This window comes from Pseudopodoces humilis, chromosome 1 (genome assembly GCF_049639895.1).
Source record: "Pseudopodoces humilis isolate 2021_Gansu_Grassland_sample_001 chromosome 1, ASM4963989v1, whole genome shotgun sequence".
Classification (NCBI taxonomy): Eukaryota; Metazoa; Chordata; class Aves; order Passeriformes; family Paridae; genus Pseudopodoces; species Pseudopodoces humilis.
The window spans coordinates 151,471,847-151,490,560 of record NC_142200.1 but is presented as its reverse complement, the minus strand read 5'-3'; the positions used below and the strand labels follow the sequence as shown (position 1 = coordinate 151,490,560).

The following is an 18,714-nucleotide window of genomic DNA, read 5'->3' as shown; positions in this document are numbered from 1 at the left end:
CTGACAGAATTCAACCTCTGCTCTTGAAGCATTTTCAGGCCTCCTGAAATGTGAGGTCAGTTCTGAGAGCTGGGACAGCAGCTCTGGGTTACCTGTGTTCTTTGGATGCTGAAAATTACCATCAAACCCCCCTAAATATACAGATCCCCTTGGCAGATGTGCCACAAACACCAAAAAATGAGGAAGAGTTGGCCATTCCCTGGAGAGACTGCCAGGATAATAACACCCACCTTGGTTTGGTTTACACAGCTGAAAAAACTTCTGGTGCTTTAGAGCCATTAATACAATTTATTACTGATTTATTAATACTTCATACAATTCTGACTATTCCTAGTAAGGTTTATACTCCAAAATCCTGTTTTCCAGTGGTTCCAGGTGTTGGAACAGACTCCAAGATCCTTTCAGCCTGGGCTGCCGTGACTCTGGAGCCCAGCAGCACACACAGAGCACGGCCAGGGGTAACAGACAGGGCAGGAACAACCAAAGCAGTGCCAACACCCAGCTGCTGTCCAGCACAGGAGCTGCAGGACAGAGCCAGCCTTACCTTCCAGGGTTTCTCGGGAATCGGGGGATCCTCGATTTCCGCGTCGAGCTCGTTGGCGTGGACCCAGGTGTCGTAGCTAGAGAGGGGTCAGCAGAAGCAGCTCAGCCACCAGCAATGGTTTTCCAGCAGATCCCACTGCTGGGACTGCAGGGCTTCCCAGGGGGAATAACCCTGCTGTGCCTCGGGAACGGGAGGGCCCCGGGGTGTCAAATGCACGTTAGAATTTAAAAACCTCACATTGAACCAGCTCCAGCCTCAAGTGCAAATCTGGAGAGATTCAGGGGGTAAAGGCAGCTCTGAGTCACCCAACCAAACCCTGCCATTAACTTAATTCACTTCTTTCTGTTCTCTGACTTCAAAGCAAGAGTTACTGCGTTCCTGGAAGGGAGGAAGCTGCACCCTGTCCTAGAAACCGTTCATTATTTATATTCACTCTTCCACATGATTCCCAAAATTCTATTTGTTAACAAACTGCACTGAGCAACAGCAAAAGCCAAAGTACTCTGTATTCAACACCAGGTGCTGAGGAACAGGGAGAAGCCAGGTGCAAGGAAAGATGTGCACACAGCATTCCTGGTTTTACGTGTACCTGGTTTAAAAACTCCAATACAAACTTGACTACTGATAGAAATATAAAAATATTTAAAGGCTTTCCATCTGTAGGAATAAAACAGTGTGATTACTGTTTGCTCTCCTCCACTGAAAGCCCCAGATGAGATAGAGCTCCTAGGAATTTGGGGTGTGAACGGATTTTAGTGGCCTGAAAAAGTTAATTAAATAGAAGTCAATATTGGGTTATCAATGTTTTGATTGATCTTCCACAGGCTGGGCTCAGAAACCAGTTATTGCAAATACACTGAAGTTCCTAACAGCACATACACTGAATTTTAACATGCTCCAACAGCACAGAGTGGGGTTCTCAAAGGGGTGCTTCAACAGTCACTGGCACCTGACTGAAGAAAACCCTTGGAGTGAAACCTCTTTGACAAAGTTCAGCCAGGGACTGGAAGTTCTCCCTTTAAAGTTTAAGGAAAGGCTCATTCCAGCTTTAAAATCTGGTTCAGTCTCCAACCAGTTCCTTGTGGCTCTGCAGAAGAATTCCTTTTCCAGCCTCACCCACCTGCCAGTGCCACAACTGGATGTGGATATTGCAGTTTTAAATCAATGGTTAATTCTTTTCAAGCTTTAAATCAATGGTTAATTCTTTTCAAACTTTAAATCAATGGTTAATTCTTTTCAAGCTTTAAATCAATGGTTAATTCTTTTCAAGCTTGGCACATTGGGATCAAGACTTTTCCATCAACAACAGTTAAAACTTGGGGTTTGCTTTTCCCCCCAGCTTTCTTTACCTGTCTGGAAAAAAGCCCCAATGTACCAGCACCTGCTTGTCCTTTTTCATCACAGGTCTCAACCACTCATCTGCAAAGGGAACGAGATCCAGGTCAGATGTGGAGGGAAAAGCACAATAATTCACTTTTCCACAGTGAGTCAGAGGGAAGTTATTGCAAACCCCTCTGCTAAAGGGCCTGAGCTGGGAAGGGACCTTAAAGTTCATTCCAACCCCACCCCAGCCATGGCAGGGACACCTTCCTCTGCCCCAGGCTGCTCCAAACCCTATCCAGCCTGGCCTTGGGCACTGCCAGGGATCCAGGGGCAGCCACAGCTGCTCTGGGAATTCCATCCTGCTCTGGGCACTTGTGCCAGGGCCTGCCCAACCCTCCCAGCCAGGAATTCCTGCCCAAAATCCCACCCATCCCTGCAGCTCTCAAGTACCGAGCCCTGCAAACCAAATCCTGAGAACAGAGCCCAGAGAAGCATTACAGGACAAACCCTGAGGATGTGAACACGTAGCTATAATCCCTGCTGGAATTTTGGGCTGTTCCCCAGAGTGTAACCCAGGGCTCAGAGCTCTGTCCCACCCTGCTGAGAGCCTGAGACAGACACAGGGCTGAGCCCGAGCACGGTGCTGCCAGAGGGACCGAGCACAAACCATTCCTGATCCCTGCAAACTGCAGGGACCACTTCCATCTAGTGGCCAGAAAATGTGGGAAAGGGAATTTATTTGTCTGTGCAACTTGGCCTTGAGGACAGTGACCCACCAGGTAATTAAATGCATTTAAGATGAAAAAAAACAAGAATTTTTTTTTGCTACTTGCTGAAAGAGGCAGCTGTGAAATTGCTTTTGCTGGCCCTTGCACTTCATGCAGGCAGAATGAACTTTAACACAGCCAAGCCTGATGGAGGAGCTCTCCTTGGCACCCACACACAAGGACTGAACCAGCATTCCCTCCAGAATTCCTGCACAGCCAGCAACTCAGAATCAGGGAATCACTGAGGCTGGAAAAGCCTTCCAAGATCACAGAGTGCAGCCACTCCCCAGCACTGCCCCATGTTCCCAAGAGCCACATCCATACAGCTCTGAAATCCCTCCAGGGACTGGGACTCCACCCTGGGCAGGAGGAATTTTCCCAAATCCTAAACCTCCCCATGCACATTATCCATAATGCAGCAAGGGCTCCTCAGGAGCAGGCTGAGAACAGCTCTGGTGAACACTTCCATAACTTCTCATGGCATTCATTACAAGACTATTCCCACTTCAGAACTGTCCCAGAACATTACCATCATCCATTGAGGTAGGACTTGGATACACATGGTGGGTGGCCTTGGATTTCTCTTCAGTGACTGTTCCCTGTGGGAAACATGGAAGAAGAGGAGACACTCAAGAGAAACCCTCAACACATCACCCCAAAACTCAGCTGGTGTTCAAAACTTACATCCCATAAGCGTAAGAGACTGAAGAGCACAACAAGCTGCAAACCCCATCCCTGGCTGGCAGCAGCAGCAGGAGGAATCAGAACTGCACAGTGGGACTGGGATGTGGAAATACTCTGGGAGCAGGGGCTGAAGGGCAAGAATTCCCACTCCAGGAGCTCCCACAGCTCAGAAAAGGGGTAGGGGCAACTCTGAGCAACAGCAAAGGAGGGAGCTGGAAAATAACAGAAGTTGGAGCAGAAAGGACTTGGGACACCAGGGAGCCACAGGCACTGGGCTGGGGCAGTGGCAAGCTGACAGCAAGGGGTTAAAAAATGAGAATAACCAAGACAGTGAGGAAGCAAAGTTAGTGATGAGATGAGAATTCAGTGGCAGAGCAAAGGAAAGCCCAAAAGCAGAATTAGGGACAATTTCTGTTTTCATCTCTTCACATCCCCGTAGAGACAAAACTGCTTTAAAAATCTCTTAAATCACTCATGGATCCAGCGTGGATCTCACTACAGACTTCCTTTATGAAAAGAAAATTGACTCATTCACTCTAATTTGAGCAATAACACCCATCCTGAGTCAGCCAAATAATTAAGAGCAACTTGTGAAAATCTGCCCAACTGAGGCTGAGACAATGGTTCATAATCACAACACAGGAAATACATTAAATCTGGAAAAGAAACTATTTGGCTACAGCCTGTAAATTGTCCTGACACAAAAGCCATCAGAACATCCAGAGGTCACATTCCAGGCTATTTCTCTCCAGACAAGTGAGAAGACTGTTTATGTTTCTAAGAGATGAAGCCATCATGTTGCTCCAGTCATCCTTTAGCACCTGGAATTACAAGGGGAAAGTGCTGGATCTCTGAGGCTGCCTGGGCTCTGCTCAGCACCAGCAATCAAAGTGTGAAATAAAGCAAAAATCCAGCGACCATTTCAAGAGTCAGGCTTCTTTCTGCTGTCCCACACATCTGGAACAGCTGCCTCACTCTTTGGACAAACCTGTACCGAGCAATAAATCAGCGGGGCCTGCCCCCAGCTCACCCTGAGCCCTCTGGCAGCAGGTCCAGGTTTGCTTTGAGAGCACAGCCAGGATTCAGCCCCCATGGGAGGACAAAAACCATCCCAGAGGTGTCCTCAGACACCCCAGGGCTAGGCCAGGGGTCTCCCCCAGAGCTGACCAGCCCTGGGTACAACTGTGCTGCGTGACACTCACCTGGTGACGCTTGACAATGTCCTTCAGCTTGTTGGCCAGCTTCAGCTCCATGTCAGGAATGAGGTAGATGGTTGGTCTGCTCAGACAGTTGTTCTGTGAGAGAACAGCAAGTTGAACAAGGAATTAGGAGGTGATCTGTGGCAAAAATCAGAATATTCCTATTAAAATTCCCAGTGCTGCAATGGAACCCAGAGCAGGGTGTGACACAGGTCAGTGATCCCAGCTCCGAGAGCCCTGGGACAGGGACATTCCCTCCACACACCCCCCCAGCAAAGCCCTGCCCAGGTTATTATTATTTAGAGAATAAATTTATTATTTATTTTATCTATGAAACCACTGTACGTGGGCAAGGCTTTTTTGTAATAAGATTATGGCTGCTTTTTGCTCCTCTTCCCATTTCCACTCCTAACAGACACCTGAAAGTTGTGTTTACACTCCATTATACACTGAACTTGGCTCCACAGTTTGAAAAGAATCATACATTATTCCCATGCAGCAGTTACAAAAACTGAACTTGAAATTAGACTCAGCAGAGCTGTTTAAGGGGTACAGATGATAACTTGTTTGATAAAATGTATCTTAACCTGGAAAAGGCCAGTTTAGATCAAAGTCAGCCCTGGAGTGGGTGTGTACAGGACCAGTTACTCATTCCCAAAGGTGCCCCTTCCAGGGACATGGGGACATTTGGGATGCTTTCTCTTTCCTTACAACAGCTTTTCCTCATCCTCTGCATATCCACAGAGGGTCAATGGAAATATTCTGCATCTTTCAAGTGAAAATTGTGGCTGAACTGGGAGGGAGAGGGAGGGGAGAGTCCCACATTGCTGCAGGACAGGGTGAAGTGGAAGCCCCTGTCCTGGGCAGGGCTGTTTGTCCTTGCCTGCACCAGTGTTTTCTCAATGTTCATGAACATCTCCACGTTGCGATCCATGCGGGAGGGATTCTGCAGGTCAAACCTCCTCCTGTTGGGGGAAATGATTCAGAAATATTAACTCCAGCATCCCCACCTGCCAGCAGTCCAGAACCTTCCCCGCTCCACACAAACACAGGATCATGGCAGTGGTGGCAGGACACTTCCAGCACAGTCACAACTATTGCTGCTGCACCCTCTCACGAGCAAGAAAACCACAATGAACCAACTCAACAAATGCAGCTGAATTGTCAGATGTTTAGGGAGAAAAAGGAAGGTTGACAGTCCCCACCAAACCCTGCAGCAGGGTCGTGCATTCCACCACAGTCACAGGGGGTAATTAAACACACAACCAGCATGGATTCCAACAGTCAGATGAGAAAATTCATGGAGGAGCTCTCACGGCTCTCTTACTTCTTGCTGTACCCATCCAGCAGCCCTGGGAACGCAGAGAACCAGCAATTCCTCTGCCTGATGTGAGATCAAACCAACCCTTGGAACACAGGCAGCTGATAATCCATGGCAGCATTTTATCCCTGCCTTTACTGGTGTTTTAATTCTGTTATTTCACGGACAAATCACCACAATTATTGCAATGCCGATGGAGAACTGTCCCTCAGACACGGGGGAGGACACAAAACCTGAGAAATCCTCCTGGGAAGCAGCATGAGAGCCCCCAGATTCCCTGTGCTGTACCCACCTGAGCCCTGAACACATCTGGAACTCACAGCTGGGCCAGCCCAAACGAGGGATCTGATGGTGACCCCAAGGCTGAGGAGGGCCCAGCAGCAGCAGGGACTGCCCCGGGTGGGGCTGAGCCCTCGGGATCCCGTCCCAAAGCAGCAGGAGGTGCTGAAGGCTCAGCTGTGCCTCTCAGGGGTAGTGCCTGTCCCTCCAGGACTGGGAACACGCCGCTGCCTGGGCTGGGAGGCGCTGGAAGGTGTGAATCCAACACCCTGCACACCCTCCCCATGAGCCTGAGAGCTGCAGCCACCACCCAGCTCCAACCAGCCATTCCACAGCCAGGAACAGCTTCCTAGAAACACATCCCTGTTTCCAGCAACACATCCCTTTTTCCAGACCATAAATGTCCAGAGAAGGTGAAGGAAAGCAAAGCTTAGCCCCAAGACTTTTAGCCCCAAGCCCTGTGACCACACCAGGAGGGGACCCCACTAAATCAAACGTGACACCCCAGCTGGGAGCACCACGTTCTTCTCCATCCTGGGATTTCCAGGGAGAAGGTGGCCAGGCAGGAGGTTCTGTGGGAACACTCTGAGGTGCTGGGCAGCTCTACCAACATCCTCTGTCACGGGGATGGTTTCTATCCTAAAGTACATTAGGACTGCCCTTCACACTGGGGACACGGCAAACAAATCAAACATCCTGACATATTTATTGGAATCAGCCTTTTAAAGAGGAATTTATGACCTTGTTGTGTGCTTTGGAAAGTTCACCCTGACTTGCAGAAGCAGGGCCAGACGTGGAGGCTGTCAGGTCGCTGTTAATAAGTGATATAATATTTTACACCTATAATATAGAGGATTTTTGAGTCAAGACCGAGCCCCTTCTCCAGTATTCAGCCATGGTTTGTATCCAAAACACCCAGAATGGCTCTGTAAATAAACACCTGCAGACCTCTTGGTACCTGAGAGACAAAGACACTCAGGGCATGACCAGAATGTTGACATTTTTTGCTCAAACCCTGCACTGCACATCCACGGAGTTCTGCGTGCCCCCAGATCCCTGCCTGCTTCAGAAACCCGGAGAAGGACACGGAGACATTAACAACAGCACTGTTTCAGCTGCCCATTTGGATAAAATGGCACTAATTCCTCCTGTCCTCAGCTTAAGAGGCTCCCTGTGCCAGGCTGGGACAGCTATGTCCAGCTCTCAGACATACCTATTGAGGCGAGGAAAGGGACTTCTCCTATAAGACAGATCAGTCACAAACAGGTTAAGCAGGAGCGACAATGCAGACCATGTAAAAATCAAATCAATCACAGGGCAGGCAAACAGCACGGATTATTTGGTAGAGTCAGTGGGGGACACATTCCAGGCTCTAGGGCTGATCCTTGGAGTTAAGTTGCAGGATTACTGCCCGCTACAGCCCACATGCACAGACACCAGGCACTACCCACGCTAATCCTGGGGCAGCAGCAAGGGAGGGACAGGGGAGGAGGCAGCTCCAGAGCTCAGCTGGGCTGGACAGCTGACTGCAAACCACATTTTCTAGGTAAAAATGTGGAGTATTGAAATATTCAAATCTTCCTGAAGCTGGAACCATTTAATTCCTGCAAAGAGGTAGCAAGGCAGTCCTGATAAACCACACTGCAAGGAGGTGCCTGTCCCAGGTGTTGGCAAGATCGGAATAGGAAAACTCCTGAGAGTGGTTTATTCCTGATATATCCACCTCAGACAGAGCAGATATGAATATAAATCCTAAAAAACAACCAACCATTCCCAAACAACTTTGTTTTGCCTTTTAAATGGCTCTTGTGTGTAAAAACAACTCACTCAATTCCAGGAATGCTGTTACAGATTAGAAACATCACAACCAAACTATTTAAATTTGTGGACAGGAGCAATCTCTGCTTAATTTCATTGATTGCTTACATTTATTGACTTTTCATCCTTATTTTTTTGCCCAACGTTCTCAAAAATAGTAATTTCAAGGCCAGGTTGGACAGGGCTGGAGCAGCCTGGGACATTGGGAGGTGTCCCTGCCATGGCAGGGGTGGCTCTGGATGGGCTTTAGGGGCCCTTCCAGCCCAAACCATTCCAGGATTTTATGATCCTATGCTGCTGTTCCCTCGGGAAGAGGACTACAACTTAAAAACACCCAGGTTTAAACCACTGCTGGGATGTCTCAGGGATATTTTTCATCCCAGTATCAACAGCTCCAGGAGCAGAGTTTCTAAGTGCTTACACTCCCCATTTTTGGAGCAATGGAAATCTGGGAATTATTAGGATCTGCAGTGCTTTGTGCTTTCCCAATTACAACTAAGCAAAATAATCAATACAGCAACAAAGATTTAGGTCTCACAGATGTGAGACTCCAATTCTGGTTCATTTTCTCAGTCAGACAGCAAGGAAATAAAAAAAGAGCCTCCAACTTGTAATTAACTCCAACTACAGGCCCAAAACCTTAAACTTGGCCAACTTATCTTTAAATTTAGAAGTGTGGGGGCGTGTCTTAAAAAAGCTACCATCAGCCAAACAGGAAAAAAATTCCCTCTTCCCTTCTCCACTGCCTTGCCTGCCTGATTCTCCAGGAAGGATTAAACTTCAGGTAGTTTGCATAAGCAATTTGTGTGCTTGGTTTCATGCAAAAGGTGTATAAACCACAAATAAAAACTTACCAGCCCTGTTCATTCTTATATTTGTAAGCAGCACCAAGAATGTGACATAATGTACCTCCAGCTTTGAAATCCATGAAGCACTTTGCCTGCACCCAAAAAACAAGGAGAAACAGTGACATTGACTTTTATGCAATTATTTAAAACAAATACTTATTGGTTAGCCGAGTTTTAGACACAGAACATATCCAATGAAATGTTAATTTTCAGATTAAACACTTTTGGAGTTTGAGATTCTCCTTCCAGAATGTTCCCTGAAGATTAAATGCATTTGGATTAAGCAGAATTCTTTGTGTTTGCAATAAATTGATGTATCTGAAAGCCCCAAGTCCTTCCTTGTAGAGCTGTAAAAATCCAAAGTACTCTTTGAACACCCATTTCATAGTAAATTAAACTTCAAATCGCAGCTGTCAGGGAAGCAGCTCTTCATCTGTACGAGAACATCACACCAGATCATCAGAAACGAGCACCTGAACTCAGATATTCCACACTCACATCCCTCCCCAGGCAGAGCTGCACAGCAGAACTGCCCTGAAACACCAAAAACACCAACCCCAGCTCATTTCTTCCCTCTCAGTTTTACCAGGGTCACCCATTCCCAAAGCAGGAATTCCACAACACTCAAACAAGGAGCACGAGGAGGCTGAAAGCTTCAGGAGTTATTGAAAAAAAGGTTATTGAAAAAAAAAAAACCTGTTTGCTGCACAAAAAGCTCAACTTTTCTGATACATTTTAGTCTGGGATTGTATTTGCATCTTTCCTGATCTCTCTGCTCGGGATGGCTGTGCTTGGGAAAAGCCAGCTGCTGTCAAATCCATCCTGGAAATGGAGACAGGCACATGAGGACAGGGACAGGCAACGCCAGGATTATTTTGTGTTTCTCAGTAAATATAAAAAAAAATATAAAAAACTTGTACATGGCACAAAGGAGAATTTGGGGAGTTTGTTTGGAGAATTTGGGGAGCTCTGGTTACCACCAGAGAGACCCTCCACAAACAGCAGCATTCCTGAAGATGCACTGAGGAGCAGACTCCTGCTGGAAGTACCCGAGATCCAAGTGCTGTAAATTAACAAAATCTGAGCAAATCTGACCAGATTAGACCTTTGAAGCAGCGAGAACAAGCACAGGAACAACATCTTTATGATGCCACTGCAGCGTTTATTGCCCATTTTTAAGATAAGACAAGTTGATTTAAGGCTCAGGAGCGCTCCAATGGTTTCTGCACTTGTGGAGTGTGGGCAGGTTTATGGTTTGTGCTGCCACATCCAAATAAAGCTCTGCCAAGTTCCCTCTGTCCCTAAAGCTTCCCTTTATCACTGGGGGATCAGGAGAGGTGGTGAGATCTTAATGGCACCTTGGGGTGCTCCTGGGTGCACTCCAAAGCACCAGGAAATTCACAGAATCCCAGAATGGTTTGGGTTGGAGGCACTTTGAGGATCATCCAGAGCCACCTTCCACTGTCCCAGGCTGCTCCAAACCCTGTCCAGCCTGGCCTTGGGCACTGCCAGGGATCCAGGGGCAGCCACAGCTCCTCTGGGCACCCTGTGCCAGGGCCTGCCCACCCTCACAGGGAAAGATTCCTTCTAAAATTCATCTGGGAATTGTTCTGAGATTCACCCCATGAGTCTGAGAAACCTTCCAGTGAAGGAGTGTGCACATCCCACCCTCATGGAGAGGTTACAGGGGCAAAACACCTGGGGGAAACCAGCACAGAACAAAAAAAGGCATTGTCCTGTCACATGGACCCACAGCCACAGCAGTTCTGTCCAGTTTTCAGGCCAACTTCAGGTTCAATTGGCTCCAACATCTTAGTTGGCTGTAAATGATTGCAGCTTTGTGTGTGAACCCCAGAGGCACGGCCCCCAGTGCCAGCACACATCCTGTGGCCAAGGTGAGCTCACACCCTCCTGCTGATGCCACAATTCCAGGTTTAGGACAATTGTCCTGGCCCACAGACCTCCCCTAAATCACCCAGCTGGGCCTTGGCATCAGGCTGGCACCCCTGCCCTCCTCCCAGACCCCTCTGTCCTTCCCTGTGCTGCATCCCCTGCCCTCCCCCAGCTCTCTGGACCTCACATTCCCTGGGACAAGATCCTTCGGGTGCTGGGAGGCTTCCAGGCCTTTGTCAGCAGCAGCCCTCACAATGCTGACATTGTTTCTGGTTACCTGCATGCCAAAGACTGGAGAACTGTCCCAGGGCAAGCAGGTAACTACATGCTGCTGCTGAACGTGGCAAAGTCATTTCTCAGCCTGGGCAACTTCACTAATTTGTGGAGTTTAATCAACCAAAATGGGAGATTGTTTCCCTCAGAAAGTGCATTTTATTCACTCAGTTTAGGATGCACCGGTCCAGATTTGACTAAAAACTGATGAATTACACTGAGCTTCAGTAGAAATTAAAATCTTCCCACAGCATTCCAGAAACCATTTCAAATATACAGCCAATAAGTATTACACTGAAAATCTGCACGAAGGAGACGTGTGCTACTCCAGCTCTTGCAGAGGGTGCATCAGGAAGAGCCTGGGCTGGAGCAGGGATGTCCCAATGCCCTGGACACGTTCCAGCAGCAGAGTGAGAACCCCAATACTCACAGGAAGCTTTGTGAAGGCAGGATTGGTGACGTGTTTTCCAAAGGCATCTTCCTGGAATTGCAGCAGCTGCACCACCAGCCCAGCCAATGTTTTATTGGTAGGAGCATCTGCTTGAACGTACTGCAAGACAAAAAGCAGATGTTTATTGAGGAGAGGGTGACTGGTCACACCCCAGCTCCCTCCTGCACTTGGAGAGCTGAGTTTTAGGATTTTGGGACCCCTGCATGGCTGGGAAGGGGTGGAAAGGAGTTTGCAAAGAGCACAAATATTTCCCAAGCTTTAGGCTAAAAATCCAGCACTCACCTGTGGCTCATGCCCAGCTCCTCAGGGTTACAGACACGGATTAACCACTCAAGCTGATCTCAGTTCCTAATAAAGGAACAGGCCCTTGCTGCCCACACACACAGAGCAGTAACTTCACAGCCTCCTGCTGTAATCAACTCCTAATTAATCCTCAGAGCACCCCTCTGGTATAAATAGGATGTCCTGCACAGAGGGAAAAGCTGAGCCACACAAAGGGACAATCTGAGCAGCTCCCAAAGTTCTGCTTGCAATAAAATGACATTTACATTGTGAATGTAAAATCACAGCATGGAATATTAAACCCCTCCCACTGTGCTGGGTTTTTTCACCTCCACTATTCAGTGTTCACTCACTGGATGTCACCTCCTTGCCGTGCCAGACGGCTTCCAAGAGGAGAACAAACATCACTTCTCCAGGTAGAGCACGGAGCAATTTGAGCTACTCCAGTCTCTCTCACCTGAGTAACTCTCAGCCTCTGCTCTTCCCTCAAATCAGATTCTTAAAAAACCCAATTTGGAGACCCAAAACCCTCAAAGTTTTAAAGGTGTGGTGCCAAATACCAGTCAAACCTAACTGAGTTTTGCAAAGCATCAGCTCCAAAGCCAAAGCCAAGCCACCACAAAGACACTGAGTGAAAGGAAACAATTATCATTTCAGAGTCTGATCACCCTGAGATGTGAGTTCCTCAGGAGCAGACACATATCTGAGATGTTATATCTTCCCAACTCAAAGGACACAAATTCCCACGAGGCTCCTGGGTGTCCTGTCCTGTGTATAAATCCTGAACTAGAAACACGAGCCTGGAAAGAACTGAAGGCTAAAATTTCAAAGCTGCATCTCAATCAGCCCTCTTCCCTCCCCCAGGAATTAATGTTTTAATTATATCAAAATCACAGAATATCCTGAGTTGGAAGATAACCACAAAGATCACTGAGTCCAGCTCCTGGCTCTGCACAGGACTTTGGACAAAGGGCTGGAGGGACTGGAAAAGGGGGAACAGATTCCCAGTGCCACAGGGCAGGGATGGGTGGGATATTGGGAAGGAATTCCTGGCTGAGATGGAATTCCCAGAGCAGCTGTGGCTGCCCCTGGATCCCTGGCAGTGCCCAAGGCCAGGCTGGAGCAGCCTGGGATGGTGGGAGGTGTCCCTGCCATGGCAGGGGTGGCACTGGATGGTCCTTGAGGTCCCTTCCAACCCAAACCAGTCTGGGATTTTATGAACCTCCTTCACAAAAAACAAATCCAGAAGAGGTGGCATCCTTGCACTGACTTACTCTACTTTTTTTTTCAGATATTTTCTTTCAGAGAAAAAGGAAAATTACATGAGAATACACCTTGCAAAGCCTATTCTTAGCCATGTGAACCTTTTCAGGCAATCATTCCTTTTCCTGCAGCTCCCATTTTTACCTCTTGCAGGAGGCACTGACAGCTGGAAGCTATAAAGGAAGACAACACCTTCTCATCCTGCTCTGCACTGCCACTATCCTGCAGATCCTTCTAATGAGCAGCCCATTACCTTGCCTGAGTTTCCCTCAACAATAAGGGGAAAAACCCTTCAAAAAGAAGCCCAAGACTCCCCTCCATCATTTCTGCACCCTAACGAGCAGCACAAATGGATCTTTAAGCAGCAAAACACAGCAATTTCCCAATCAATTCACAGTGGGTTTGATGGACCACAGAGGCATCAAGTCCAACAGACTTCCAGGTTTTCCCCTCATGTCCACAAAATAATCCTGCAGCAAATAAAGGTTTTTAAGCAGTGAATTCCAGAGGACAGAACGATGCCCTGTTCCATAAGAGGATTTTGTCTCGTACTGAAATGCCAAAGCCCCACTGGCACAGCAGAGGTTTCCAACATTTCCACAATAATTAGAAAGGTAAAATCAGCTCTGTATCTTTAAGCACGTGTGGTCAGAAAGCAGAGTGTGAGCAGCAGCAGAGGGAATCACTCTGCAGCCAGAGCTGCACTGCAGCTGCCCTGAATTCTTTGTCACCGAGGAGGACAGATCCACAGCCAGCTCTGATGTGGGCACTGACCTCAAACAGCCAGAGCAGCTCTGCTGTCCCTGCTGCACACACCCTCCCCAAAGCAAAGGCCACTTCAGCTCCCTTCATCCCATCAGAGCCAAGGGAAAGCCCACACTAAAAGGCTTTCATTTGGGATACAGCCCTTGGTCTTTTTCAAAGGTCAGAACACAGAAGAGCGGCAGAGAGGACCCTCCCTGGATGGAATCCAGCCCGTCCTGGGGGGCTTTCAACTCCCTGGATGGAACCCAGCTCATCCCAGGGGGCTTTCACCTCCCTGGATGGAATCCAGCCCATCCTGGGGGGCTCTCACCCTCCCTGGATGGAATCCAGCCCGTCCTGGGGTCTCTCACCCTCCCTGGATGGATCCCAGCCCATCCTGGGGGGCTCTCACCCTCCCTGGATGGAATCCAGCCCATCCTGGGGGGCTCTCACCTCCCTGTCTGGAACCCAGCCCGTCCCAGGGCCCAAGGGCAGCCCGGGCTGCAGGGACAGGAGGTGCTCCCAGCCAGACACGCCTGAGGGAACAGCTGCCAGAAGTGTCCCTGCTCCAGGATATTCATGGCAGGGAGCACAGGATCCCTGCTCTGCCTGCAGCTCTCACCCTCCAGACATTCCCTGGGCATCACTCCAGGCCTGGGAGCAGCCCAGACCCTTCTCCATGGGGTAAGGGGGTCCCAGCTGCTGCCCTGCCCTGATCCCCTCTAAGCCAACATCCCACCTGCTCCTCAAAAACACCTCCACTCTCCTCTCTGCCTCCCAAAAATCAGCTTCTGTCTCAGAGCTGGCAGAGCCACCAGAGCTCCCACGGGTCAATTTATTGCCCTGGATATGAAGCACACACCGGGATGGGTCCTTGGGAGCACAGCTGTAAGGCCAAGGTCAGGGGCTGCATCCTTCATCAGGCAGCTAACCCCAAACTGCCTAAGAAAGAGGTTTTATAAACAAAAAATAACTGCTTTGGAACACCCCATTTTAACATGAGGGATGTGGCTTACTGAGAAAGGAACTCCCTAAACAATGCACAGTGTTAGAGATAAATGAGCATTAACATAATAAAAAGAGAATTTCCTGGTTTACTTCTGAACTGTGAATTTTTAACTAAGGTGACATCAAGTGGTCCATTACAGCCTACCCAAATTGCTTTGAACAAGGGATGGAGGGACAGGACACAGGGAACATCTTCCATGAGGAAGAGGGCAGGGATGGATGGGATATTGGGCAGGAATTATTCCCTGGGAGGGAGACCCTGGCAAAGGTGCCCAGAGCAGCTGGGGCTGCCCCTGGATCCCTGCAAGTGTCCAAGGCCAGGCTGGATTCGGTTTGGAGCAGCCTGGGATGGTGGGAGTGTCCCTGCCACGGCAGGGCTGGGATGGGATGTGTTATTAATGCACTCAAGAGAGTGATATGATTTAATTAAAGAAAATTTTATTAATTATAGCAAGGTTTTAAGGACCCAAACCATTCCAGGATCCTGTGACTTTGTTCTATTAAGGTCTGTCAGATGCTCCAGGACTCCAAACCCACGGCATGAAGCCATTCCCAGCTCCCAGGGAAGCGAGACCCCAACATCCCCACTGCATCCACACTGCCTGGGAAGGAGCTGGGCACCTCCTGCATCTCCTGACGCACAGAAACAACACAAACTGACATCCAACACACAAACAGGGAGCGGGAGGGAGCCTGGAATAAATCATTTCAGTATAACATTAATAATTTCCTTTTCTGTCATTATGTTCGGTGCCTGTCAATGAGTTTTTCAAGATCCAGTGTGAGTCTTCCACACTGCTACTGAAACCTCTCTCATTCTTAATTGTCCTCTGGAGACACAGAGAACTCCCCAACAGCTGTTATTTTCTAGAGACACAGAGAACTCCCCAACAGCTGTTGTACTCTGGAGACATAGAAAACCCTTCAACATTAAAGTCCTTTCTAATCTAGAGACAAAATGAGCAGCTCTGTAAATGCAGTTCTGCAGCTCTCCCTGCCCCTCTGGATCCTTGACCAAGATCGGTGCTGCTCTTAGATCCTCTCCAGCTGGTCCCCAGTGTCCCTGGAGCTCCTGGAGCTGGACACACCAACTGCTGCTGACAGCTCCCCTGAGATGTACAACCATCTATTTTTAAGAGTAGAACTGGACAAAAGCCAGTTAAAAACACCACAGTGGCTCTCTGGAAGGAGCCACGCACCTACAGCAGGATGAAAACAGGCACAAGATGAACCAGAGTCCATTTACAGCACATCCAAAAGGGAATCAACCCTTCCCTCTGGAGAGTTAAGGCTCTGTCTTTAAGCACTGGTAGCAGCTTTCTTGTTTTCCCCAAACCAAAATTATTTTTCATTTTTTAAAAACTATTTTCACAGCAACATTCCAAAACTCACTCACCCTGTAAAGTCTCCTTAGGCCAACTCTAATTACCTTCCAGAGCCATGAGAAATAAATATCTAATTTTTATAACCAATTTGAAGGGAGGGGTTTTCCCTTGGCTCCCATTCCTGCACCACACACAATCTGCCCAGCCTGGGGGGTTTAGTGACAGCAAACACATTTCTGTGCTCAACAGAACACCTGGACCCTTCCAGGGATTTTGCTGGGACCAGGAGAGGGAAAGGGAAAAGCACAGAACCCCAGCCGGAACGAACCAAAGTGCAGAAAGATTCTGTTACATTTCCCTGTCAACACAAAGAGCTCGAGCTGCTGCTTCAAATCGCACCCCACACCCCGAGCCCGGCTGGCAGGACTGGAAAAACACAGCCGAGCCCGAGCTGGTTTCACGCCACACCGATCCAGCTCAGATTCCCGTTCTCAGATTCTCCGCCACACAAAGAACCCAACCAAACAGCTCGTGCTCATCCACGGCTGATGGACGCCAAGGAGCGGCGGGACGGCCCCAAAACTGGGAAAATCCGGAGATTAAGGCACCCTGAGGCTGCTCAGCATCCCCCGGGCATCGCTCCGATCCAACTAAATCCCTTCCAGCATCGCCACAGCGCGGTGGGGACACGCTGCAAAGTTCCACCGGCCGGTTTTCCACGGCTCGGGCATCGAAACCAAGTTATAAAATCAGCACAAGGGGACGAAACCACTTGGAGCAAGCGGAGCAGCAGAGCCGAGCGAAGCGTGCGAGGAGGAAGAGGAGCCCAAGGGCAGCGGAGCGAGTGAACTCGGAGCGACACGCGGGGCTCCCAACGGCTCCCCAGCCAATTCTGCTGGATTTTCCTTCTTTTCCCAGCGCTCCCGACACCGCCGGGGCGCGGCTGAAGCGAAACCCAGCCGGGCCGGGACCTGCCCGCACAGGAAAGTCCCTGCCGGGGGCGGGCTCCGGCCCCGAGCACGGCCCCGGGCTCCGGCCGGCGCTGAGGGAGCGGAAATGGCCCCGGGACTGCCCGCGACCCGACCCCGAGGCTCACAAAGAGCGGCCGAGACTTCGGGCCCCCCGGTCCCACCCTCGGCCATCCCCCGCCCGCCCGCCCGGTGCCCGCCACCCCCGCCGGGCCGCACCTTCTTGTAGTGCTTCCCCAGCCACACGCGGACCGAGTCGAGCTGGGACACGGTGTCGGGGCTCTCCCAGAACTTGCCGGCGGGGCCGCCGTCCTTGCGGCGCGCCGCGGCCAGCGCGGGGCCGGGCCCGCCCGCCGGGGCCGCCGCGGGGCCGCCCCCGGGGCCTCCGCCCGCCGCCAGCGCCGCCGCCGCCATTGTCCCCGCGCGCCCCGCGCCGCGCATGCGCCGCGCCCCGGCACGCGCCCCGCCCACCCCGGGAGCGCGCCCGGGACCGCAACGGGAACGCGCTCGGGAATGCGAACGGGAACGTGAAAGCGCTAGGGAATGCGAACAGGAACGCGAACGAGAATGCGCTCGGGAATGCGAACAGGAGCACGAACGGGAACGTGAACGCGCTTGGGGGATGGGACCGGGAGGGCCAACGGGAACGCGCGAGCCGCTCCTGTGCAGCCCCGCCCCTCAAGCGGGCCCGCCCCTCCTGGCCCCGCCCCCGGCCCCGCCCCGCCCGAGCCGCTCTCGCTGAGGGACCCCGGACCCCGAACGGCCCGGCCGTGCCCTCGGTACCGCACTCGGTACCGCCCGGACCCCGAACCCCCCGGCCGTGCCCTCGGTACCGCCCGGACCCCGAACCCCCCGGCCGTGCCCTCGGTACCGCACTCGGTCCCGCCCGAACCCCGACCGGCCCGGCCGTGCCCTCGGTACCGCCCTCGGTACCGCCCGAACCCCGAACGGCCCGGCCGTGCCCTCGGTACCGCCCTCGGTACCGCCCGAACCCCGAACGGCCCGGCCGTGCCCTCGGTACCGCCCTCGGTACCGCCCGGACCCCGAACGGCCCGGCCGTGCCCTCGGTACCGCCCTCGGTACCGCCCGAACCCCGAACGGCCCGGCCGTGCCCTCGGTACCGCCCTCGGTACCGCCCGGACCCCGAACGGCCCGGCCGTGCCCTTGGTACCGCCCGGACCCCGAACGGCCCGGCCGTGCCCTCGGTACCGCCCGAACCCCCCGGCCGTGCCCTCGGTACCGCCCGGACCCCGAACGGCCCGGCCGTGCCCTCGGTACCGCCCTCGGTACCGCCCGAACCCCGAACGGCCCGGCCGTGCCCTCGGTACCGCCCTCGGTACCGCCCGAACCCCGAACGGCCCGGCCGTGCCCTCGGTACCGCCCGGGAACCGCTCCGAGCTGCTCCGGCCCCCTGTGGAAACTCTGAGGTGCAATTAGGGAGTTAATTGGGTGCTGACATAATTACCGACAGGTAATTATGCACCAAGTCTTCACTGCTGGGTACATTTTATAACCACGTCTATGCCCATGGAATGGGTCATTATGAAGCAATTTCCCCCCAAATTTCCTTTATAAAAAACACTTAATTTCGAGTCTCTACTCATGCTTTATTTGTGAATCGAACATAACAGAGAAATTAAAAAAAAAAGCAAAAATATGTATATAATTAAAAAATACAGCATATTTTAGTTCAAACATTATGAAATAGAGTGTCAAAGAGTCCT

At 50.9% G+C, this 18,714-nt stretch overlaps 1 protein-coding gene across 1 annotated transcript in view; it reads right to left on the bottom strand.

The window, feature by feature from the left end:
- SMARCC1 (SWI/SNF related BAF chromatin remodeling complex subunit C1) overlaps positions 1-17,404 on the bottom strand; it is a 69,279-nt gene extending 51,875 nt beyond the window's left edge. The window contains exons 1-8 of the mRNA XM_014260672.2: positions 17,210-17,404; positions 11,380-11,499; positions 8,790-8,875; positions 5,401-5,482; positions 4,521-4,613; positions 3,164-3,233; positions 1,894-1,963; positions 545-620 (exon numbers count right to left, since the gene is read on the bottom strand). Of these exons, the coding sequence (XP_014116147.2) occupies positions 545-620; positions 1,894-1,963; positions 3,164-3,233; positions 4,521-4,613; positions 5,401-5,482; positions 8,790-8,875; positions 11,380-11,499; positions 17,210-17,404 (792 nt within the window). The remainder of the gene's footprint in view (positions 1-544; positions 621-1,893; positions 1,964-3,163; positions 3,234-4,520; positions 4,614-5,400; positions 5,483-8,789; positions 8,876-11,379; positions 11,500-17,209) is intronic.
- Positions 17,405-18,714: the final 1,310 nt, after the last annotated feature.